The 25,090-nt window shown below is 40.8% G+C and overlaps 1 protein-coding gene across 1 annotated transcript; it reads right to left on the bottom strand.

Annotated features, from left to right (window-relative positions):
* Positions 1-1,089: 1,089 nt before the first annotated feature.
* On the bottom strand, positions 1,090-23,925 carry si:dkey-106n21.1 (solute carrier family 23 member 2). Its single transcript, XM_053886785.1, has 12 exons — positions 23,917-23,925; positions 23,105-23,257; positions 20,080-20,237; positions 16,814-16,997; positions 15,587-15,768; positions 13,026-13,143; positions 11,225-11,381; positions 9,784-10,037; positions 6,452-6,616; positions 4,738-4,846; positions 1,554-1,649; positions 1,090-1,482 (listed from the first exon to the last, which is right to left on the bottom strand). The coding sequence occupies exons 1-12, from the start codon at positions 23,923-23,925 to the stop codon at positions 1,313-1,315; spliced, it is 1,755 nt and encodes a 584-aa protein (XP_053742760.1). The 3' UTR covers positions 1,090-1,312.
* Between the last annotated feature and the right edge of the window lie 1,165 nt (positions 23,926-25,090).

The raw sequence follows: 25,090 nt of genomic DNA, 5'->3' as shown, positions 1-25,090 counted from the left end.
GTGGAGCATTTTCTCACGAATAATGGTGTGCATCTGTGAGTTTATGCCAAAGAGAACAAGCCTGACTTTTGTTTTGTTTTAAATATGAAGGGTGAAATATGGCAAAGGGGAAAGTCTCTACTGTAAATGGACAAAATCAGAAATAAGCTAGAAATTCTTTAATACCAGCGCAAAGAGAAAATAACCACAACTTGAAGGAACTAGTCCATAAAGAAGTAAATATGCCATTGTGTTGAGCCATGCACTGTTCTAATGTGGTGTGTTGATGTAGCAGATGTCAACAAGTTCTACTGAAATGCTTCAACTTTGGAAATGAAATCTGAAGTATATCTCTGCTTAGTACAAGCAATGGTGTTTTTAAGTCTTCTACTTCTACTCTGTGTCTGGAAAAACTATCAGAAGTATCAGATGCTGTGACCAATTAGAAATGATCCTTTCTTCCTAAACAAGTCTTCACACTTGAGAGTCCGTGCAAGAGCACTACATAAAACACTGACCGTACTTGTTTTAGGGGCCCAAACATCCGGACAATAGAACACACCGTGTGGACGGCTTTGCCAAAAGAACTAAAGGTAAGATAAGACTGAAGTTCAATGGAGAATAGACTGTCCATATTTACGTCAGTGACTCATGACTTGAGTCACACAGTGAGATTATCCACACTTACCGCATGTCTGCATTTATTTGCAAGTGTTCCTGCGTTTTGACGTTGGATTACAATCGATTCTTTATGCCTTAAAGGAGATGAGGCCCCAATGAAGAACAAAAAAGTGGTTCTGACAGTCATAAAGCAATATCTAGTTCGGACGTGCCCTGTGCAGGAAAGTTGATTCATTGTTTTATCATCACATTTACTTCAATTGGACTGAAGATAATTCTTATATCTTGTGTATGGATCAACACGGTGAGAATCTACTGCAAACCTTCTCATCGGGCTGCGCAAAGACTCCACTACAGATGAATTACCAGTCAGTGAGTCTAGGTTTTCATACATGGATAAGGAGAATGTACAAATCACACATTTGGGACCACATTAAAAAATGCCTCTGCCATAATGGAGGACATCATAATTTATTGAGTGGTAATCAAAAGTGCTATATACAATTCAACAAAAGATTTCAAAGACGTCCCTCAAGTGCTCAGCATCAAGGGTTAGAACTTTACCCATGTCCAACATATTAAGGCCGATTACATACTAGGTTACGTGTCATTGCAACAGTTGCTATTGATCCAATTTTCCGTTTTACAAAGCTATCTCAACTAAAGGATGGATAGTACCAAGTCAGACAGCGTTGGACTGTTCACATGTGCGTTAGTGTGTGGTCCTGTAGGATGGCAGGAAGGGCAGGTACTGAAGACATCTGCATCGTTTCAAAATCCAACTGCAGCAGGGAATGTCGTAGCACGACACGTCACAAGTGTGTGCACCTGCTTCTTTAGCTTCTTCTTGCCAGTACTTCAGCCCTCGCTCCTTATCCGTGCCTTGAGGAACAGAGCGCAAGGTTAGCTGGGAGAAAAGCGACAATGTTGTCAATGTTGGCTTTTGTCAAAACCTGGAATTGTGTTGTCCAGGATAAATCCGAAGAATCCTCCGATGAACATGTGCGTGGTGAAGAGCACAATGATTATTTGATCCAGCTCTTTGATTCCTTCAAAGACATGACAGAGGCATAAAGAGTTTTTCACTAGTACACACACCAGCATACATTTTTCTCGGGGCACAATGAATTTTTGACCGGTTTAACTGAAAGAGAAGTACTACAACTTTTTTTTTCCTACATCAAAGTCGGAGGACGATCATTAAATCAGGCATTGCAGAGTTTCAGATGACACCTGTAGAGTTGTCATTTCGATGTCAAGTAGGACTGGATTAGCTTTACCAAGGGAGGTGGGGCAATCTCTCCTTGCTCTGGGACATTGAAAATATTGATGGCTGATTTGCACAGGATAGGAAGTGTGAAACTACTGCACTTGTTTCCTCCAGCAATCATGCGCGCATGGCATTGCATCACACGTTTACTACGCAAAAAAATTTTAATCATGTCAAGTTGGGTTTTATGAGTGGGTCCTGCTGAAGAATGCAAAAATTAGTAAAGAAAAATGTTCCAACTATTGTTACTGACTTGTGATTTAATGAATGGCCTCATGGACCTGGGCCAGTGTGTTAGCGTGGAAAATGTGGCCTTGTGGTTTTCAATAGGGTGCAAACAATTCCAGTGAAGTCCATGGAGCCACACATTTGATGTCAGTAATTCATTGAAACTTTGGCTCTGATTTCTTTAGTCAAAGGTCTTTCATGTGGGACCACAACTGTGGGACTGCAAAGAAGCTGCCGTGACAAAAAAAAAAAAAAAAAAAAAAAAAAAAAAGCTACTTGAGTTGTATTGGGTCAAAAGGTTCACTCTTGTCTCACACTTGTCCTGAAGGAAAAACACACAGGTTGGCAGCACACAATCTCGGCTAAAGAGGCTGCAGTCAAAAGTTCAAGTCTCCCACCGTGTTGATTCTAAGTCCCATCGGCAGTACATCTAAAGACGTCTGGATGAGCGGCTGTGTGTTTACAAAGACAGGCCTCCTCTAGTGTGGCGCTATCAACTGAGTGTTGCGCTTGAGGTGGAAAAAAAAAAAAGAAAAAGACTAGTGCTTTATCTGAGCTGGGCAGATTACAGCCGATGACATGGGGGGGAAGCCAAGAGGATTGAGAGCTAAGCAGCCTAGACCCAAGAAACCAGACAAGCCCACATGCCCACTGTTGGACTTTGGATTAGCGCTTTCCTGGGAGACACTTGCATCACATGACTCGTGGGATCAGGGTCCTATGTCTACTGAAAGGAGCCATTTAATCTTCAGGATTGCTCTTTTGATGCCACTCAGGGGGAGGCTGGAAAGACTCTCAGTCGGCAATCAGTAGGTCAGTAAAGGAAAGATTTAACCAGGGGGAAGAGCTGGGATTGAACAGCAATAGCGATGCATCTTGGATCTCTTCAATTCATCTTTTGTCCTTTGATATGTGAAAAGGTCAACCGTGTAAGCTCAACCACTTAACCAAATCCTTGGTTGCTTTATGTTTTCGGACTGAACTTTGCATGTAATAAGGCTTCAAATCGACGCAAGACCAGCAGACCTCATGACCTTTCTTTTATTCCCATCTATTTTCTCCACAGGGGAAGGCGAGGCCAATAAACCAAGACTAGAGCCCAGTAGCACCGCCACAGAAAGCCAAATTTTTGTGTGTTCTAAAAGAGGACTGTCACACTCAATCACGCCTTAAATTGTAAACAAAGCTCAAGTTGTTGGCTGAAGAAAAGAAACCAGAGGCTAAAACAAGTGCAGTTAGACAAACTAGTCACGTGCTGTCATTTTTACACATTGATTGATGTACAGTGTATCACGGTTGACTTCAATGAGCTCAACCAGACAGCAAGTGGCACAGCGCCCCCACAGGAGCAGGATGAAGAAGAAGCAGCAGGTAAGCCAATTGCACTGTGCAAACAGTACAAACAATGACAACATCCACCTGTAACAACCTTTGGATCGTGTAGTACATGTAAGTCAAGATATCAACATGGGTTAGAGTTAGGATTAGGGTTACCCTAACCTGACCAGTGACCTAGTCTTTGTAGTAAGACCAGACAGAAATGACCCGAGTGGTCAGCATTGCCCCATTGAAATGAAATGCTGTTTTAGGTATATAAAGGTTTCTTAATATACCATAGGTCTCTATAGCATCCAAATATATTAAGTGAATAGAAACTTTCCTGTCATACATTAATGTTTTCTTAAACAGGAGGAGGCCTCGAACTAGGTATTTGCCATCTGCACCTGTTGGATTGGAGAGGTCCTGGACATCAGGAGCTTATGCTGGCAGATATCTGACCATGTTTTCCGAGGTAATCTGCAGTACAGTCAAAACATTGATGTAAACAGCCAGTCAGAGCCCTTAATAAGACTGGAGCTCAGGATCACCTTGCCATTCACGGCAGGTATGCGGCTGTAATGAGTATGAAGTAGTAGTAGGCAGTCAATTGAAGATTCACAATATGACTATTCACAATATTAAAAAATATATGTGCATCAAAATAAAGCAATGGTCAGCAATGGCAATACTACTATTACTACTACTAGTAATAATAATAAGAAGAAGGAGAAGGAGATGAAGAAGAATAAACTCAGTTACATCGCAAAAAATGGGGGAAAAAAAATTAAATATTTGATCCAATGCTGCTGGACTGGCACTTCTTGCCATTCCAGAGTGTTTGATTATATTTGACCAGAATGCAGTGTGACTCTTCACTCCAAGGTGTAACATTGCCACAAACCTTGGTTGTGAGCAAAGTATTTATTTGTTCTCACAGTGTCTAGAGAAAAAAACTGGACAAACAACTTGTATCATCACTTTGTCTTTCAGTCTGAACGCGTCCCATCAGTGGCTACCTCACTAGATCAGCGTCAAACCAAATCTAATCTGGCACATCCCCTTTTTTTTTCTTGACACCCATGGAAAAAAAAAATGCTTTTTTGCGGTGTACTACAAACGATGGCCAAACTTGCATCCTTTCTTCCACTGTTGTGTGGTGTCAGGTAAAAAACACACTTCTCTGGCTGTCGAGACACAATAAGTCTTTGTGCATTTCTTGAAGTAGTCATTGTGGGCAGGGGTTTGAATTTCGGTGTGCTTGACAGTTCATGAATGTGTTGAAGGTGTGTGCGTGTGTGAGTGGGTGTGTATCTGGTTACCTGTGTCAATGATGCCAGGATTGGAATGAAACCAGGTCGGTAAAACAAGACCGCTGAATGTGGAGAAACCCAGGATGAGCAGGTTGCGTGAAGAGTTAAGGTCCACGTACTGTAGTGAGAAGGAAATACAGTAATAATAATAACTGTCCAATGGTGTGCATGACAATCCGGTGAGTATCAGTCCCCACATTTGAGTCCATAGAAGTCAGACATGCAAGCCTGCAGAGCCTTTTATTTTAGATGCAACTTACCTCTATTAGCAAATCAAGATCACTTCGTATTTACCACAGTGACAGAAAGGCCATCCAGTACATTCACAATACCAAGAGCTAACCACAAGATAATCTTACGTAATTCTAGTTTGTCAGCATCCTGCAAAACCCTTTTGGTCTTAAGTTAGTCCCACTTCTACTATTGTACTACTAGGGCTACTTATAAACTGTTGGTACAACTAATCCACTGAAGCAAGGAATAAGTTGGTGGACTTGTTGACGTTTTTTTTGCCGCTGATTTATTTATTAATTTAATTTTAAATGTCTCATTTTCTTTTCTGATGCCAATGGCTTCATATGAATTAACCCACAGAAAACTCTCACCTGAAACAAGATTAAAAATAAAACTTAATAATATTCTTCAAAAGAAAAATAAAACTGCAAACTGAAGTATTAAAATAATTGTTCAAATGTGGGTTTTTTTAATGCCTATATTTAAAAACAGTGTACATATGCATTTGCTTCTGAAACAATACACATAGTACTGTTCATATTTGTTTGTCTATCGTGAAATAAATATAAACTACATTGAGTCGAATTACCGGTATTATAAAAAACAACTTCCAGTATTTAGCAGACTATTAGTTTTGTTTCTGTCCAGTGTTGGTCGGTGTGTCTTTAACCTGCATTGGGGAAGTGGCATTTGTAAAATGTAGGTGTCCTGATGTAGGGTTCCCCTGCGGCAGCCTGATTCAGCAGCACCTAGTCTTTAAACCGCCCAAAGGTTGAAGAGCTTGCGCCTGCCCTCACCTGTTGCCTGAGATGCCCTTAAGGTAGAAAGCACCTCAGCGTTAACACCAGAGAGCAAAGCTGTCTAGCGCCTCTGCAAACCTCAGTAATGCAGAAAGACAAGTCAGGAGAGTACGGTCAACTTTCACAGTGTCTTGCGTGGGAGAGGAATGCGGTTTGATCAAATATAAATAAATAAGTCAAATGTATCAAATCAATTCATTCATGAAAAAAGGACGTCCACCAGGCGCTTGGTTTGCCACAGGAGACCCTACCAAGGGCACTTGGACTTGGTCAAATCTCATCCTCACTTCACTATAAGGCGCCTGTCTTCACAGACATAAATGCCAGTAGGGTGCACAACGCCTTTATACTTAAACTAGTGATGGCCCAGTGAGGCTTCATGAAACAGTGTCCTTATTTTTAGAGCTCAGTAGATCGCGCTGTTGGTTTAGAAATGAGGGAAGATTCATTGAAATGGCTGTTCAAATCCAAAGATTTTTTGAGCAGAGAGTGTCATCTAGTGGACTCTGAAAATAAGGACACTGTTTCATGAAGCCTCAATGGCCCATCACTAACTTAAACATTGAGGCAAAATTGTGAAACGTTTGTGTATGTGACTGAGGCAGGTTGGGCACTACTGCACTCATTATAGTGCTAGCTGATATGCTCTGTTTCAAAATGAAGCAGGTGCAACCCACTAAATCAAATACCTGTAGGTTAGATATTCCCACTGCAGCAATCATTCCAAACATCACCAGGAACATGCCCCCGATGACTGGATCAGGGATGGTGATGAAGACGGCTCCGAACTTCCCAAAGATTCCCAGGATGATCATCAGAAGCCCTGTGGCCTGGATGACCAGTCGACTGCCAACCTGTTATGAAAAACATTGCAGTCAACATTCATTTCTGCCTTCAAGCAAAAAGCCTGTTAACAAGTCTTGAACAACAGCACGAAGAACATAAGGAGGAAACAAAAGCGAAGGGTTTCTTGTTCTCTCATGTCATTTTAAAGATGAGATGTGAAGAATGAGAGGAAATATAGCTGATCTTGTAGCAGGGATATTCATTGTCAATGACAATTTGAGTACATAAAGCAAAGTATGTAGTTCTACGTTTCGCAGAAATCTACGGTCTATGACTGACTTGTGAAAGCACAGTCAACAGGGAACTATCAAAACGTCCATTTACTGGTCCATGAAATGAGATCACTGGCATGTGTCGTACTGCATCAGCATCTGTAACTCCAACTCCAAAAAGAGCAACATATTAATGCCAACCTTTAAAACACGCACCATAAAGGCCTTCCCCTTCCGCTGCATGTTTTATACGACCATTAAGTCAGGTCGAGCTAAAACACTGAAGCTTGTTTACCTGGCTTCTCTGCCCCTCTGGGAACTGTTAAGAGCAAAAATATGCACTCTTTTAAATGACGTAGTAAACCGAAGACCGGAACATGAAACCTTTAAGGTGGATTCTTCTACCACTGTGGTAAAATCTGAGGAACCCAATGAATTCGGTGCAACCCTGGGCTGCGAATAATGTCCCTGAATAAAGTACATGTAGTTAAGACACAGTGCCAGATCGGTGATCATCACTCCATCTGTCTCTGCCTGTGGTCTCCTCAGTTCCAATAGAAGGTTTTCACAAAGAGTACCAAGAGATTTCTCTAAGTCACGTATGGATGATTAAACTCTTGATATAATGTACGTTGTATAAAGGCTTTCTGCAGGCTACAACTCTGTTTAGCTACTGCTGGTGTTAAAGAGACCTCAATTTTATCGGCAACTGAGAAATTCATGTCTTTGTGTTTTTAAATTCACAGAATTATCCACCACTGATGATACGTGATTCACCTCCTGGTATAAATTCTACATTTGCCTGCGCGTTCTCACCACCCACGATGATACAACACCTGAGTGGTTTTTGGTTCCCAATGGCAAAAAACAACTTCCAATCTACTGGGGTTAGTCAAAAGTCACAGTGGCAAATTGGAATGGTTTGAATAACCTGGAAGCCTATTAAGAGCAAAAAGTCCTTCAGATCCTTCAGCCCGGTGAGTGGCAAATTCCTGCCGCCACTACCATAAGCATGTCTCCCATTTTGCTTCTACAACTTGTTCAGGGATGTGAACTGCATATGTAACTAAAATCTGGGCTCTGATTGGTCACAACATTTTATTACTTGCCACAGGAGTTCAGATGTCACAAAAAGAGCACTGAAGCTGCATCCCTGTCGTCCCAAACATGACACATCCCCAGCTCCCATATTGTAGTGGGCAGCACGTAATCGTGGTTCTATATTGAATCTACTTGCAAATAAGTTGCTCGGACAACAACAGTTGGTGCTACGCAAACCGTCCGAGTCGCTGTCAGCTCCGGGTCGTCCATTGTCACTGATCAAATACGGAACACTCTTTCATCATTATGCCATGAAGTCGAATGAGGTTCGATCGCCCTAAACCCGTATCGTCTCTGCAAACGAAACATACTCTTATGAACGCTTTACCATCCGTCTCCGTTCAAACTCCTCCATAACTGTGATCAGCTGCAGCCGGCGGCTCCGAGAACGTGCAGAGCAGAGTCGGCCTTCACAGTTAGGAAGCGATAAGAGGAACCCAAACATTTCTTAATGATTCCCGAGAGTCTGACAGCTTTGAACCGGCTCTGAACAGGAACCTTTTTTCAATGTCCATCCCTAAATGAGTGACACCTTTCGCAGATTTACTTAACCACCCATAGATAAACACTAAATAAAGAATGTATTATTGGACAATTGCTACGTTTTATTATTTATACTGGATTTGGTGCAGATGCACTTTTAAGATTTTAACATCTTCTGACAAAATCTGAATAAATAAATCACTATTTCATTTAGACATCGACGACGACACCATGGGCTGGTGAATCGTTCTGCTGTCACATGAATTGAGAGATTTATTCCCTGAGTTAAGTTAACAGTCTGAAGTCAGAGGACAAGAAGATGTGAGTGGAATGTGCGCTGAAAGGAGATCACCTACATCAATTCATCTCGCTGCACATTGATTTATGAAGTCAAGTCAAGAGTTTCACAGTGATTCATGGAGTGCTTTTTTTATCTATTATCACAGGTTTGAAAAACAATAGAAGTCATTTTAAGAATGAAGCGAGGATAGCACATAGACAGTGTTGGATTCAGATGATTCAGATGAGCAATGTATACTTTGCTGACCAGCCTGTTACAACACTCTTTGGTTATCACTCGCACTGCAGTTCTGTGCACAATCGGTCACTGAAAAAAAATCAACATTTTCCTCATTGATGCCAGAAGCAGACAATAACTTTGAATGAATACACCAGACTCTATGGTGTCCAGACCCTACAGCATACTGCAGAGTAGCCCATGTAAAGATAACCAAAGCCAGCCTCAAATTTATGACTAGAAAAGCAACCACAGCGCAGGCCTTCATCACTGTCGGGGAAATCTGCATCGAAGACCAGGACGAGTCGCTTCAATAGCAAATCACAATGGAACAGAATCAGACCAGTCAAGATTGTCTTTTCACCGGCGAGGGTCAGAAGAGCTGCAGCGCAGTCTCTGTCCAACTGACACTGACTCTCTGCCTTCCACGAGCTTTCATAGAGAAGTGAACATGGCTGGAGCCAATACTGGAAATATTTGAACTTAGATTAAGGAACTGCCACCCGAGTGTGCACAGTCTGTGACCTGGAGATTAGGAAACTACTTTTCACACAGTCTGTGAATCATTCACGGTTGCAGAATCAACTGTCAAAATACAGTTCATTCTTCTCACAATCACGCAGCTCATTTCCAGCCATGCAGTGATTCACCCCCAAAGACCTTCAGTTATTTTGTCCTCATCATTAGATACACCTTTATAGCATTTAAAAATCACATGCATCATGATGATCTGGCATGAACTTAGACACATCCGTGTGTCGAAATAGTTTTTATGTATAGAATTAATGACACACGGTGAAAGGATTTCAATAATTGTAATAGCTTCAGTTCACAACGTTTGTTATTTATGACATAGTATTACCTTTGTGATGCCAAGAGCAGCGATGTTCTGGCTGTAGGATGTTGTCCCGTTGCCAGTTCCCCACAGGCCAGCAAGCATGCAGCCAATGCCCTCCACAGCAATACCTCGGTTGATGGCGTGAGTTGGAGGCGGAGGAGCACCAGCAAGACGTGCGCAGGCATAGTAGTCGCCGATGGATTCCATCGTGGACGCCAAGACTCCGGCCATCATACCCAAGATGGACGATACGCTGAACGTAGGCAAACCCCATTGTCCTAGAGTGAGAGTCCAGTTGCAAATGAATTTGGAAAAAAAAATTCAGTCTATCCATATTGCTTTGTTTTTCATTTGCTGGGGCCATTATGAAAAAAATATATATATTATTGTATCAGTCAAAAAGGGTGCATTACTATTACTATTACTATTACCATTACTATTACACATTACTGCATTATTCTATTTTCAAAGCGATTTTGTTGGTGTTATGTTTTCATCAAACAAGATTTGCCTCAGGTTTTTACATGCCTGCTCTTCATGATCTCTCATCACCACCTGTTAAAATGAAGTATTGGGTGAAATAAAATATGCGTCGGCTTCAGGATAGTCATCCTTTTGTCGGCGTATCAAAGGGCCGTTGTGCAATCGACATTTAGATAGTCGTAAAACACAGGTTATTGTCGGTTTCACTGTCTAAGGTAAGTGACAGAGGGCGAACGACAGAACGGATGTATTTCTTTTTTTAAATGTCATTCTGTGTACTTATTCTATAACATTTGAACTTACGGTTCTTAGGGTTACGAGGATGTATTCTTTAAAAATGTAGAGACCCGACAAAGAAACAATCCTTTGATCATCTGTGACATTCTCCAGTTTAAAAGCATTTGTTTCCTTAGAAAGCTACTTTTCACTTCCTTTGACTATTGGTTGTCAAGAGCTCTGAAACAGTCATTGGTAAGACTCTAATCCCGCCAAACTAATATCCACCAAAACATATTCCATAATGGCAACACAGATACATTTATTTTTTTTCCTAAATGTTCTATTTATTAAATAGAGTTTGACTCTATGCAACAGAAGAACCGTAAACATTTTAGCATATATAGCGTTATTTTGAATGAAAAGAAAAACAAAACCGTTTTTTTTTTTGGTCTCAAATCTGAGGTAGAAGAAAAAAAAACTTTTTTTATGACAGATACATTTAAAAAAAATAGTGATGGGTAAATGAGGTATAATGAAACACTATTTCAGGGTTGAAGAAACAGTATCCTGATCTTCAGAGGTTATGAGATGGTGCTCTTGGCTTAGACATGATGCTTTTATCAAGTCCAGTTACTTTACCGCAGACAGTGCCATCTAGTGGCCTCTGAAAATCAGGAAGCTGTTTCATGAAACCTCATCCACCCTTCACTTGTAAACATAATGGCATTAGTCAAAATGCAAACTGTAAAATGATGACACAGACCTGGGTAAGGCACACGGAACCATGGGGAGTCTGAGACAGCGTCCAGGCTAATGTCAGTTCTTGCCGAAAAGCCATACTGGTCTGATTTGGATGGCAGAACGTCAAAGACCGTCAGTAGGAAACAGACTAACCAGCTCAAGCACATCCCCAGCAAAGCCTAGAAGAAGCATGAAGGAATCAGTGCATTCAACCAATTCGATCAACCAATATCATGCTTTGATTCCACATTGATGCAGGGATTCAATTTAGATTTCACCAGAAATAGTCAGCGCCGACGATGGTAACCAGTCAAGAGGCAATCCACGTTTGATCATTTCATCAAAAGTAAGAAAGAAATGTGATTCAGGTTTGCTTGTTCTGAACAAAAGTAGATTGTAATGGGCAGAATTGGGAACGTGGCATGATATGCTTCATATATATATATATATATATATATATATATATATATATATATATAAGGGATCTATGACTAGGGTTGGTCCTGTTTTCTTCCTCTAACTATATTATCTTTACTTTTGTTGAAACTCTTTCATTTCTGCTCTTGGATTCATTTATTTCACATTGAGTTCTAGAGTCATTTTATGAATGAAAGTGAAAGTTATGAATGAAGCTGACAACATCCCGCAAGACGGTCTGTTACCACAGGCACATTTGACTTGACAGGAATTGAAAACTTGGAGTGCTCCTTGATACTGGCAACAGAACAGAACAAGATCTCCAATTTACTCTAAATTTATCAAATAATAGTTTACGTGAATGACTTTTGAGATAGTAAATTTATAGCAGGTTGACTTGTATTTATTTCACCTTAAAATGGTTTTTCTTGCCTGAGTAGGAATTTCTGCAGAGGGCCTCCATATATAGTTATCTTTGATGTGATGAGTAAAGCGCTCAAGTGCCACTTTTTCAGGTGCATCTTACTTGTTTCGGGTTGGTTGGGTTTTTCCACGAGAATTATGTCAAGTCTTGGAGCCAAAGAGTCAACGGGATGGTGAGAGTATATGTCAGAAATCCATGTCCACATTGACTTGACTGATTTGTTTGGGAATCTCCTGTACCACAGTACCAAAGGGCCCTATTGGCGTGAGGTCTGGATACGGTGGAGGACATTCAAGTAACGTGGACCCATTTTAATTTTCAAGAAACAAGACTGGCGTCTTGTCATTTAAAGATGGACATAAGGAGCATGAATGTGTGTCCACTGTAACATATAAACTGAAGGGCAACAGCCTGACAACTCCCACTTTGGATTCCAAATACGCCAGAGATGGCTCCCTTTGAGTGTAAGCAGGAATGCCTGTTTTGTCTGGAGTTCCCTGGAATCCTTGTCATGGCGACCCAGTTGGGTGGCTAAATCTGGTATGAGGAGCGCCCTCGATCCAGTCCATTTAATGTGTTTGTACGTGGAATAATTTGATGGCAAGCGATGATACAATGTTATGGTGATACTGATGTGGAATAAACCAAAGTTTGCATCCCACTGCTTCTATGGTTCCTTCTGCCCCTGACTCTACGCATAACTGCTGTCCGGACTACAATAGTGTTTCAGGAACTGGTGTCTTTCTATGACTTCCGTAAGCTTGACCTTCAGCTAGTCCTCAAATGCTCAAATTGCTGCCAACTGAACAGGAAATAAAGTGGCTACTGGGGGTAAAACCCCATGGCATCGTCTTGTTGCTCAAAATTGTTGCAAACTGATGTGTTTTTTTTAAATGATCATTGACGTTTCAACCTACTTGAATTTGCGCCGCTAATAAATACATTTGTGCGGCTTTCTCAGAAATGAGCATAAATAACTTACCGAGAAAAGTTTGAAGAGTGGATACTGGAAAACCTTCCACTTCTTATCCTTGTAAGCAATCAGTGGAACATCCACTTTGCTGAGATACTGAGAAAACAGCAGGATCAGACAGACCGTGCTGTGGGAAAGCAGAAGACAGCACAAAAAGGTGTCACTCACTTCCATGTGAGACCTGGACCTCTCCCAACAGTCATTAGAGAAATTGATTTTGAGCACAGCACGCTTTCAGATATCCCAGATGGCAGGAAAAAGCAAGTTGCAACTTGTCCATCTCTTTACTCAACATCCCAATGTGTGAAACTGAACTTTAAAAGTGGTGTACAGCATGGACCATAACAGCATTCACACTAGTTTGAGTCAGTTCGGCTTTGCCAAGACAGCAGGCAGAGGACGTGTTTGGTGTGTTGCACGTGCTGAGTGGATTAAAAAAAAAAAATGTCAGGGTTTGATGTCTCCACATTGCAGTGCATTTTCCTAGCTACAATTGGATGTGAAAAGGCAAGTAGGGTTTTATTTATATTCTGCAGCAGACACACTCCTTTGGTTATGAAATGTTTTCCTCATTTTCGGTCGGACGAGTCCAACATGGATCCTTTCTGCAGCATTCATTGCCACTGTACTAGTTACGGATAGTGGTGGGCTGATGAGGCTTTGTGAAAGTGTTCTTATTTTCAGAGCTCAGAAGATGGCGCTCTTTGTTGAAAAATGATGCACTGAAATGTAAAATAATCCAAAGATTTTAGAACAGAGAGGGAGCTCCAAAAATGGGGACAATGTTTCACAAAGCTTCACAAAGCGTCATAAGCCCATCAGTATTTATACATGTATATTAAAATAAAGTATTTGATTTGATTTTGCACACACATTCCCTGAAATGCACGATTTGTGTTCGTGTGTGTTTGGGCTTGTTTATCTTACTTTGTGGTGACCAAAAACAAAACACACTGTCAGGACCCCACGAGCTTGAGCCAATACTCCGAAACACACCTACTTGTGAGGGATATTTTTTGCTGGTCTCCACAGGTTATTTAAGTTACGTAGTTATTACTTCATAATAATAGTCATTATCGTTGGGTTGGGTAATTCAGTCATGACAAGTTTAGTAATTTGTGTGTTTCGACTGTAATGTCGATGGTAATGACAGATGACAGAGCAGTCTCTAAAATTTCACATCCTGATCTGCGTCCCAGACAACATACTAGAGACTCAAACATAGCAGGGTGATAGATGCATTTGTTATGTCCAGTTTTTGTTGTTGTTGGGAGGTCCTGTTACACCCTTCAAAGGAGGCAGAACAGACTCACGTCCTGTGCCAAGAGCGGCACTAAAAACCCTTTGGTTATGCTCTTCGGTTCTTTACGACTTACTGCTTTGAAGACGGAATGGGACCTTTGAGAACAATACCTGCTATTGAAGAAGGTGGAGTTACATTCATGAACAGGAAGGATCTCACTGGACTCAATAAATGGTCTGGATGAGTTGGTGAATGGCGTATAAGTAAGAGTAGTTTTGGCTCCAAAAAATAATAAGGCCACAACACATAGACTGCCCCCTGCATTGGCCAGTTAATCAAGATGTACTAGATGAAAGCAGTGGAGCATGAGAGTTAAGAAGGCTGTGATCGATCGCCCTCCTGTCTGTGGTTCGGTGGGATGCACTGAACCTTTTAAAACCCACGAGGATCACTTTGTGTAATGTCTTTAGTCGGTATAATCTGGAGATGGCAGCGGCTAATGACAAGCTCAATTCTATCGAACCAAGCCGGACAAAAGGTCAAAGAAAGGCTAGTGTTAGCACAGGTTACTGAGTTCAGCGCAAGGTATTTTCCTGCACATTGTTTGGGCTACATGAGTCTAACTTTTGCTGTCAGGCAAACACCTCATCTAGAAATAAAGCTGTGGAACGCTTGTATTCTTCTACATACAGGCATATAAAAGTGAAGAAAAATATTTCATAAATAAACTCATAAATGTGAGCTCGGTTAAGTTGGATGCATAATGATTTAGCGGGCCTCATGATCTCATCTGAGCATGTCAGCATGTGCATGCTTAATGCATTTTGCATGTAGGAAACAGGAAATGTATCTCCCAAAACATTTTCTGTTTTCCTGAGAAAAGTCAATGAATTTCAGTCATCAATTCCGATGGGAGATGTAAATGGTGGATGTGCATTAGGCTCATGAAGAAAACACTCAGTAGAAAGCATAGAATCAGCAAAAATGTTGACTTTGATTTGGTTGTAAAGCACAAATGGAGTTTCCTTTTCTATCTATCTATCTATCTATCTATCTATCTATCTATCTATCTATCTATCTATCTATCTATCTATCTATCTATCTATCTATCTATCTATCTATCTATCTATCTATCTATCTATCTATCTATCTATCTATCTATCTATCTATATGTCTGTCTGTCTGTCTGTCTGTCCCTATATTTCTACTTCTATTTCTATTTCTATTCTGTCTGACTGTCTATTTGACTCAACAAGAAGAACCATTCAAGTCATGGCCCTTAGGCCTCTGAAGGTCTCAGGATTTCTTGTCCTTCATCTCCACTCACAGAGCAGCGATTCCCCAGTGGCCTCCAGACTTCTTGCCGGCTTCAATGAACAACGACAATCCGATCAGGTTGATAGTCGGTGCGATCGCCAGAGGTCCGATGTATTTGAGCACAAATCCCACCAGTCCAGAGAAGCCCAGCACAACCTGGAGTAGCGACGACACCAGGATGGCACCCTGGATCTGCAAGACAGTGAAGCATTTTTCCATTAAAAATTATATTAAAAAAAAACAAATTTAAAAAATGATGGAATGAATGTGGGGTCAGGTCACATTGTGTGTACCATTAAATAGTGCGGGTATATTGTTGCCACTTCCTTTTCCCTTTTTTTGCAGGAACTTTCACACAGACCTTCTCAATCTTCTCAACACGGGAATCACATATAGAGATAGAAACCTGTTCAACAAAATATGTCTAATGATGCATTGCTCATCGAAACTGCCGCCTTTTATTATGTTAATTCTGGTTCCTCCTTCTTTCATCAAATACACCAAAAAGGAGACAGTGTCATTAATCTTAGTTCCATGCAGCTACACCGTCAATGCATCAGCAGAAACGCCACGGGCAGATGTTCTGCAATCGTTTGATTTCAAGGAGGTAGACAAGTGTGAAATACCAGACATGTTAAAGAGGAATTAATTGTACAGCATTTGAAGTTTCCGAAAGGGAAAAAAAACTTGGGTCTGTTTCAAACAGGACTGAATTATAAAACTACTCACACCTCAGTCGTCCTATTAAGTCCTATTAACCCATCAATGATTATTTACAGTTTTGGGCTTCAGTCCTAAACAACAGTCCCAAATCTTTTCCAAAGTGCACGGAACAACATACCTATGGATTTATCTTATATTATTGTTATTATTGTTGTTGTGGTTGTTGTTATATTTATTGCACTTTTCTGATGTGAAGAAGAGGGAGATTGGCTGATGTTGTGCACCACAAAAGGAAAATGTATCAGCAACCTCAAATATGAAGATCATATGTAAAAAAGAACATACACTTTATTTTGTTCTAATTCATCACACCGATCAAAGAAAAACAGCCGCGTGACTAAATGTAGTTGCTCTCACTTGATTCATCATTTCACTGCAGTGATCTTTTTTTTTTTCAACGCTGAGGGTTGAGGGAAGTAACATGAATAACCCTGAAATTTTGTGTCCATGTGGAGGGTCAGGCCTGCTGATGACAATGTGACAAACTGTGATTTAATTTGTACTCTGTACACACCTCACGCATCCGCGACATCCACATGTCGTCTTTGTTTTCCATTTGCAGCGGGCTGGTGTTGTTATGCAGCTGCATGGACAGAATCACCGGCCCCTTCGGAGCGGTACACTGCCACTTAGGCAGCGCCAGAATGGCCAAGGTGGGTGTGATGAAACTGAAGGTTCCACCCTGGAGGATCGGTAACCTGCAAGATTGATGAAATATATATGTCACCGAAATGATTGACAGTTCCCCGGGAAGGAGTCCCTCAAAGAGCGGCTCTTGAAACTTGATGGATCTGCTCCCAATTCTAGTTATGAGTAATACTTTTAGCACTTTTTTTTCCAATTAAAAAAGGGCATTTTGTTTCCTGTTAACTACAGATATCATCCAAAAATAACATGCAGCAAACTTTGTGTTTACATTTTTGTAAACTATATTATGTTGCAATTTCTCATATTTTCTGAATTTTTTATTGTCCATTAAGCAAACAAATTTTTGCTTAATGGAATTTTTGGCAAACAGTTCCCACGATGAGTGACTGAGTTTTCTGGCCTCTCGGTTAAGTATCTGAAGGAGTAGCTGTGTTGCTCAGGGGTTGCGTCCTAATCTCCTGTCAATCTTTATCAGATATAGACCCCTAACCTCCACCTGAGTGAAGGTTGAAGTGAAGTATTTAGCGAGTGCAATACTGAAAAAGACCGCCTTTGGTGACAGCCACAGTTACCATCACCAACATAATATATAGTAATTGTAATGTTAAGTAAAGTAATAGAAGATGAGTTGACACGAAAAGGGTGTTGTGCATGTGAGGTTATGAGTTAGGAGTAGAAGTAGCAGTGGTGGTGATAGTAGTATAATGGGTTTGTTTTTGTTTGTTCGATTTTAGAACCAAGTTATGATCTTATGCTGCGTCTAATCTTGGAGTACTGAGGACATTAGTAGAAGATCGCTCCAGAAGGAATTTGATGAAACTGTTTTTTCATTTTTATTTCTGCAGCTCTTTTAACAGTTACTTGCTCGGATTCATTTAAATTTCTTTCATCTGTAGTTTGTGATCAGACACAATTTCAACAAGCAACCAGCAGCAAAGGCAGTGACAAAAACACTATCACAGTGTAAAATACAGTAAAAATAAATACATAACTAAAGCAACGTTTAGTTTTCCTGGGGCTGAGTGTACTGCTGTGAAGCAATGTGTGTGAAAAAGAGAGGTGTTTAGTTGTTTAGTATATAAGTAATTACCTCTTAAAGAGGCCACCTATTACTAGTGTGTCTCTGTAATACAACCTGACTGAATAAAAACTGGGTGGGTAAAATAAGTTGTGCTACTATGACACATTTAAAAGAGCTTTCACAAATTAGATGTAACTTATTTTTATAGTAAAGTTAATTATCAAGTGCCTTTATGAGGCTTTCCCGAGAAAAAGAAGAAAAAAAAAGAACTGTGGGAAACAAAAGTCTGATCAGCTTAACAAGGGTTCCTAGGATTCTCGGAGGGGATGAGCTCAACCTCAGGCAAATTCAGATGCTGTGTCTGAACATGATGCCTGCAACAGTGGAGCGCCTGTCAGGGTAGTGTTTGGTTGATTTAACGCCATCTATAATGATAATTTAGGTTCCCAGACAGGAACAGCATAAGGTCTAAGAAGGAGGAGGGAAGTACAAGCCAGCCTTGGGCCAGAGCCTTAAGGTGTCATGCAGTATAATTATTTATAATCTGTCTGAATGCGCAACATTTTTACAAGACAATAACAACAATAGTCTCCGTCTTCTTCATAAAAGCAAACTGGGGCATGTAAAATGACATCTATCTTGTTTTGTTTTTTTCAAACATCCCATTTGTGCATACTAAATAGCCATCCTGCACGCTGGGCACAGCCATACATTGCGCGTGATTTATCAAGTTTCCGGGCATAATTTGAGGCAGGAGCGAAGTGCAGGAGACACGCATATTTACATCTCATTGCTTCCAGATTTGCAGCATGGCGGGTCGGGGGAGACACAAGCACATGAAGCCACTTTGCACAGCACAGACCTCAGTGTCAGGAAAGAGTGCGGCATACAAAAAGGTGTTTTAGCTTAGCGGTTATTGAGTCATGACGTGAGAATAAGGAGTCATGAATTAGAAGGGGCAGCTGCCTACCTCCAGAATATTCCAGGGCAGGAGACCACCCCAAGAGACCTGTCCTCACTGTAAGATTTGTCACTATAGCGCAACCACGCACATACAGAGACAGTGTTTGGAGTGCAGCACTGCCATCAGTCACCGCAAAACTATTAATGTGATGCGGCTGAAGAAAGAAAAAACTGCAAATCTGTTCTCATTCTCGATGTTTAGGGAGCTACAGGTGCTAACTAAACTAAGACTAAAAGCTTTTCTCCATGGCAAAGTAAACTGATGCGTTGCCTCACGTCGCGTGACGTGCACTAATAATTATAAAGTCATCCTCACAGAAAACGCAATATTACCATATTCACAGTGCTAACTGTTGCACACGCACTGCCTTGCGAGAACAAATGCTAGCTAGCGCTCTTGTTGTGAATCTGGGCATAAACTGCAAAGCTAATGATACTGAAGTATTTCGAACCTCTTCTGTAGCTGTCAGATCATCCATTGTAACAGGGTGCTGGATGAACCATGCACGGTGTTCACAGTGGCAGTTGCCGTAGCCTCACATGCCCCCCTACATGATGCTGACAGCTTTGCACATGCTAGACACCCAAGGCTCTGTGTACACAAGACACACTTTCCATGTTCCACCAATATGTCACCACCGCAGCCTCAGGTGACAACCCAGAAGACTGAGCAGACTTTGACCAACGTGGGACACACACAGTTCCCCCCAACCCTCACATGCGCTCTTCAGACCACATATCCATCGTCCTGTCCCAACAAACTCCCCGTGCAGAACAATGAAAGCCATAAAGAAGGCCACCGCTGAGTGGCCACGGGAGCCGCTGCAGCGATCTACTGAACAGATGCTCAGGGAGGCAACAAGAGGGCCTAAACTCAACAGGTGTGTGTCAGGTGTTGTCAACCCCAACCTCTCCATTGAGAGAGAGTTACCTACAAGGTTCTGGAGCTATGCACAAATATGCAGTCAGAAATGATCATACATTGTCAACAAAGTTGGGGCTGTTGAATTAAGAACTCTAAATAGTAATAATAGGTGAATTAATATTCAGTACAGAGTTGCACAAGAACCAGAAACATGTCTTTTGGATTCGGGATGAACTGTACGTTTGTCATGCAGTTTGGAAATATGAAAATGAGATGAAGTTACCTGGTTCCGACCGTAGTTTGGAGAAGTGTGCATATTCCAGACACAAAGAACATGGTGGAGATGAGCTGGCTTTTGGCAGCATTGTTGTGCTGTATACAAAGGGGCTCAGCCAGTATCAAGGGGACTGCAATGATGCCACCAAACGCGAGGATGTAATGCTGTTTAGAGGAACAAAGTAAAGTCACAAGTGTCACAATTTAACATATCACACATTGGGTTTCATGAATTCTCACTGGTGAGTTATTTATTTATTATTCATAACACTTTTTTTTTATATTTTTCAACAGTTTATTCTCAAATGCCCCACTGGACAGTGCATTCAGTATCACACATAGCCTACCTTTTCATATTTGTGTTCCAAACTAACACATTTTCACGCCTGGACCATCACATCTAAATGGATGTCAAGTACTTTCTTCATTCACTCTTGACACGGATGTCGTCCTCCCACTTTGCATTTGAACTGAACCTAATATTTCCTCTCTCCTGGCTTTTCCTGGCCATCAAAAATGATGGCTGTGGTTAGGATGAGGATGCACCAGGTCTTCAGCTTTCATAGTTATGTGGCTATTGATGCCTTATGGTATATATTGAATAGTACCCTATGTGAGCTTTAGTCTGGTCCCCGCTGGCAAGATCGGGAAATACCACTGGTGTGGTGATATTTGATTCAAATGAAAGATTAAAGTGTCATCACACAACATAGAAGGCTGACTTCTGCATCACTCTGGACCATAAAGTCCACTTGACTACCATAAAAAGCTTTCGGAGTGCGAACATGTAGTAAGAAGACATTATGAGCCACACATTTGACATATTTTATATTCCTTTTTACTTTTCAGTAAAGTCCAAGATGATGAAGAAAGTCTCCTGAATTCTCTGGAAACATGAAGACATCAGTCAACTATAATCTGTTCTGTTCAACTCAACGACTTGCCTGGGTGGATTGAACTGTAGCTCACGCAACAGAAAAGGTTAAAATATTTTTCAGTGTTTATTTTTAACTATAATTAATAATTTACTGCTGGAGTGTGTTCTGTGAGTGTCAGCGGCCAGTGAAACAGCATGAGATTGAACAAGATCCCTGATTCAAATGGGCCAACATCACCATTTCAGAGTTCAAATGGGTCCAAATCGAATGTGAAGGGCATGTAGGGTATTAAAATGTGTTGTTTAGCCACGTTCATTTTGAAAAGCAGACACTCTACCTAGACCTTACACGAGGTAGCGTGGGACCATATGAGGAAGTCTGTGAAGGTTGGCCTGGACATGTACAAAATGAGGGCACTGGCAGTGTGATGTAGTAGTGACAAAGGGATAAGGACTAGGTGGAGACTTCTGTCAGGGGTGTTCAGTGACAGATGAGTGGCATCCTGAGTGAAAGGAAAGCTACACAGGTCAGTGGAGAGACCTGCCTGGATGTATGGTTTAGAGACAGTGACACTAAGACAAAAAGTCAAAAATATGAAGGGTGACTGTTGAAGAAGACCTAGTTTTCAATGGGAGTGACTAGGAAGACTAGATTTAAATAGAGGGACAGCTACTGAAGCCATGTTAGGTCAGTAAGTTAGGGAGGGCAGACTCTTAATGTTTGGACACGTGAAGAAGAAAGACAGAAAACACAAAGGACCACAGCTCTGACCAAATCTAAAGCATCAAAATCTGTCCCAAGAAGTAGGTTTTCCACTACAGTCTGACGTTTCATATCAACCTTTTTTATAATCTAGGGATTTTAAGACACTTGCTTTTAACCTTCCCTCACTCGACATCGCTGTTTTTTTTTTATTAGTAACACATGGCACACTGCTGCAGTGTAGTTGGTTGTATTTTATTGATTTAAAAAAAGTATTTTTATCATTTCACTCTCCAGTCGATTGCTAAGTCCTTATCACGTCGGTGACTCCCAAACTGTTGAAGTTAAGGTGAGCAGCTGGTCATTGTCACTGATATGTCCCCAGTTTTCCCATTGAAGCAAAAATAACATTGTATTAACCCAGTCAGACAAAAAGGAGGGAAAAAAGTGCGGAGTTGTATCTCCAGCTGTGTCCTCCACAGCTGCTAGGGAATCTAATCTCAATAGTTTTTGGACATGTCACAGAAAATTATTTTAACAGGATAATAAAGAATTGGTTGTTAGTTGTTAGCCTAAATGGAGCATGACCGCCTTGGTGCTGCTGTGAGGAGAACACAAGCCAGATCGAATTATTTGGGTTTTACATCAAGCACTTTTGGTATCAATAGCCAGTGTCCGTGTCAAATTCATTACACTGTTGCTGTCTCATGGCATCAAAGTTATCGTTAATGTACGGAGAATTTAGCTGATAGAAATGTTTGTTTTCGCTATTCAAATAAAGCTGAGCTGAGCCATTCATTACCAAGCCGTAAATCTTATGCAGAGTGTGACAATGAGGTCACCATTTTGTGGTTATTCCTGTGATCTGTGTTGACATTTTGCTTTGATACTGTATTAAATGCAATGATTGTCATTGTTATATGGTGATTTTTTTATGTTACATGAAAGTTTCATCTGAGAAAAGACAAAACAAACCATCATCCCGCACACGATGGTAATGTGTGCAATTACACAGCTGGACTCCACCACCTGCCCAGTCACAGATGATCTCCATGGGTGGTACATAAATATGTTCGACCTTTCCTCCCCTTATACACAAGGCTGCATATTTAAGTGAGATTTATTACTTTCTTGAGTTGTCCATCTTTTGCTGGATAATGGACGATGGGAGAGTCCAATATTTCAGTGACAAAATGTTCCATTTAAGGGCAGACTTTTCCCAGCTTTCACCATGTGTTATAAAATGAAAATATTTTCAAAAGTAAAGGGGTAAAATCCATTTTGGCTTCCACTGACTCGAGTTTCACCCAAGTAGTATGTGGACATGCCATTTTTGTTCAAAGTATTTTATGTCACATCTCAATTCAGGTTTGTTTTCCTTGTTTACCTGTTACAGTGTAATGAACTGCTTTGTGAATGTGGCTCTGCTCGGAGTGAGTGAACAAGATTTACCTGGAAGCCCAGCAGAATGCAGAGGTACCAAGGCGGCCTGTCATTGAGTGCATAAACCAAATCAGCTTTTTCGTCCGCACTCTCCCCCAGGGCCTCCGTGGGCTGCTCTCCCATGTCCACCGTCAGCTGCGGCTGTTCGTCACTGTCTTTATCCTAGGGAGGAAAACAGTGCATTCCAATAAATCATCCACTTGGGAGAAAAACAATATTTTCTAAACTCAAGTAACACACCACCCGGAGTAGAGGAGCCTGAGTGCAAACACGAGCGAGGCTGGACACCCACTCGCAGGGCTAACGCTTCCATCACTGTTGTCTTTTTATGTTGTGCCATTGGTGTCAAGTGAGGCTCAGGGGATGAGTTCTGTCTTCAGTCTGGAACTGTTTAGGGAGCTTCAGCCGGGAGCCAGATACTAGAAAAATACACTTCAAGGGTTTTGGATGTTGGTGAATGTGAGGACAAGTTGTGTGTGACACACACATGCCCACACTCACAGACACTCGCAGTATGTTTTTTTACATTTTGTGGGGACATTTCATTGCTACAGCCTCTGATCCTAAACCTAACCATCCAGAACAAATGGCTAACCTAAGCCTAGCCTAAATTCAATCATAATGACCCAGTTATTTTGAAACTTTACTCCTCAAATTCAGGCTTAACCTTGTGGGGACCAGCAAAAGTCCTCAGTCATGCACAAATTCCTCACAATGGGGTGTGTTCCCAAGAATTGGTGCCCACAAGTATAGCTATACAAGGAGCACACACACACAGACATACACAAATATCACACAAATCATATTAAAATGACACTAACTGAGGTCATATTTTCCCCCCAAAAAAGGAAAAGTTTCTTTATTGACCTCCTATCAATTTACGCCAAAGCCAAAAAAGATAGATGTCAAAAATCATCCAGCATTCAGGAGAGATGTTGTGCCTGCTGCTCACGCTCCAAAGTTTGTGTGTGTCCTGTCATTGATTTAGAAACCCAAAATAAAATTCTTTCCTTTATACACGGTGACTGAAACAGGGATTGCGGCAGATTTGCGACAATTAAAAACACATGAAAAGACAGACGCCAAATGAAAGTATGTGTTTCATGGTTTGCAGCATAGGGACTTCAGGGGCACTCATGCACAACTACATGAACAGTCATGGGTGACGCAACACAACTTAAGTCAGACGTTAACACAAAAAACACCATAAGTAAGTGAAGTGAAAAATAATAGAAATATTGTTATGAGGAGTAAATATATATATATATATATATATATATATATATATACATATAGAGTGACAAATTATGTTGTCCATGTTGTCTATTCAACATCACTTAATAAAAGCTTTACAGGCCATTTGGAGATATAATATAGCACTGGTAAGATCCCATCCCTGGTGACCCAAAGATTGCAGGTTAAGTTTTGTACATATACACACTGGCTAAGGGGGTTGACACAAACATCTTGTCCGACTGCAGCGCGGCATCGCATGAGGAAGAGGGGGAGGGGTCTCAGCGCTGGTCGGGTATCGATTCTCACAACACTTCAAACAAAAGCCCAAATGTCAGGTGCAAGAAACATTTGGCCGGATCTGATTAAAGAGATTAAGAATGAAGAGAAAATGAGCTCCAACATGGGCTGGTGCTTGTGCACCACTAGGAATCCACCTGTCCCTGCTGCAAGAATCCCTTGATATTTTTTATCTAGCTATTATCTTTTTTTTTTTTTTGTCACTCAAAAACAAGACATCAGTCAATCGACAGGACACAATACATTTGAAATTCACTTAGAGGAAGTGTATTAGTGGTGTCCCAAAAACACAATTCATATAACATTCACAGTTATCATTTCCTACCATTCAATGTCCAAATATATATGTATGTATATATATATATATATATATATATATATATATATATATATATATATATATATATATATATATATATATATATATATATATATATATATATATATATATATATATATATA

This window comes from Synchiropus splendidus, chromosome 14, assembly GCF_027744825.2.
Source record: "Synchiropus splendidus isolate RoL2022-P1 chromosome 14, RoL_Sspl_1.0, whole genome shotgun sequence".
Lineage (NCBI taxonomy): Eukaryota > Metazoa > Chordata > Actinopteri > Syngnathiformes > Callionymidae > Synchiropus > Synchiropus splendidus.
The sequence above is the reverse complement of the archived record's forward strand: the minus strand, read 5'-3'. Positions and strand labels throughout refer to the sequence as shown.

What these genes read in the sequence shown, in the direction of transcription:
- si:dkey-106n21.1 (XM_053886785.1), bottom strand. An exon ending in CACTGGGGAATCGCTGCTCT is followed by an intron (nt 13,144 to 15,586) that starts GTGAGTGGAGAT and finishes GCTTTCCCACAG; the next exon opens with CACGGTCTGTCTGATCCTGC. An exon ending in GTTCCGTGTGCCTTACCCAG is followed by an intron (nt 10,038 to 11,224) that starts GTCTGTGTCATC and finishes CTCTCACTCTAG; the next exon opens with GACAATGGGGTTTGCCTACG.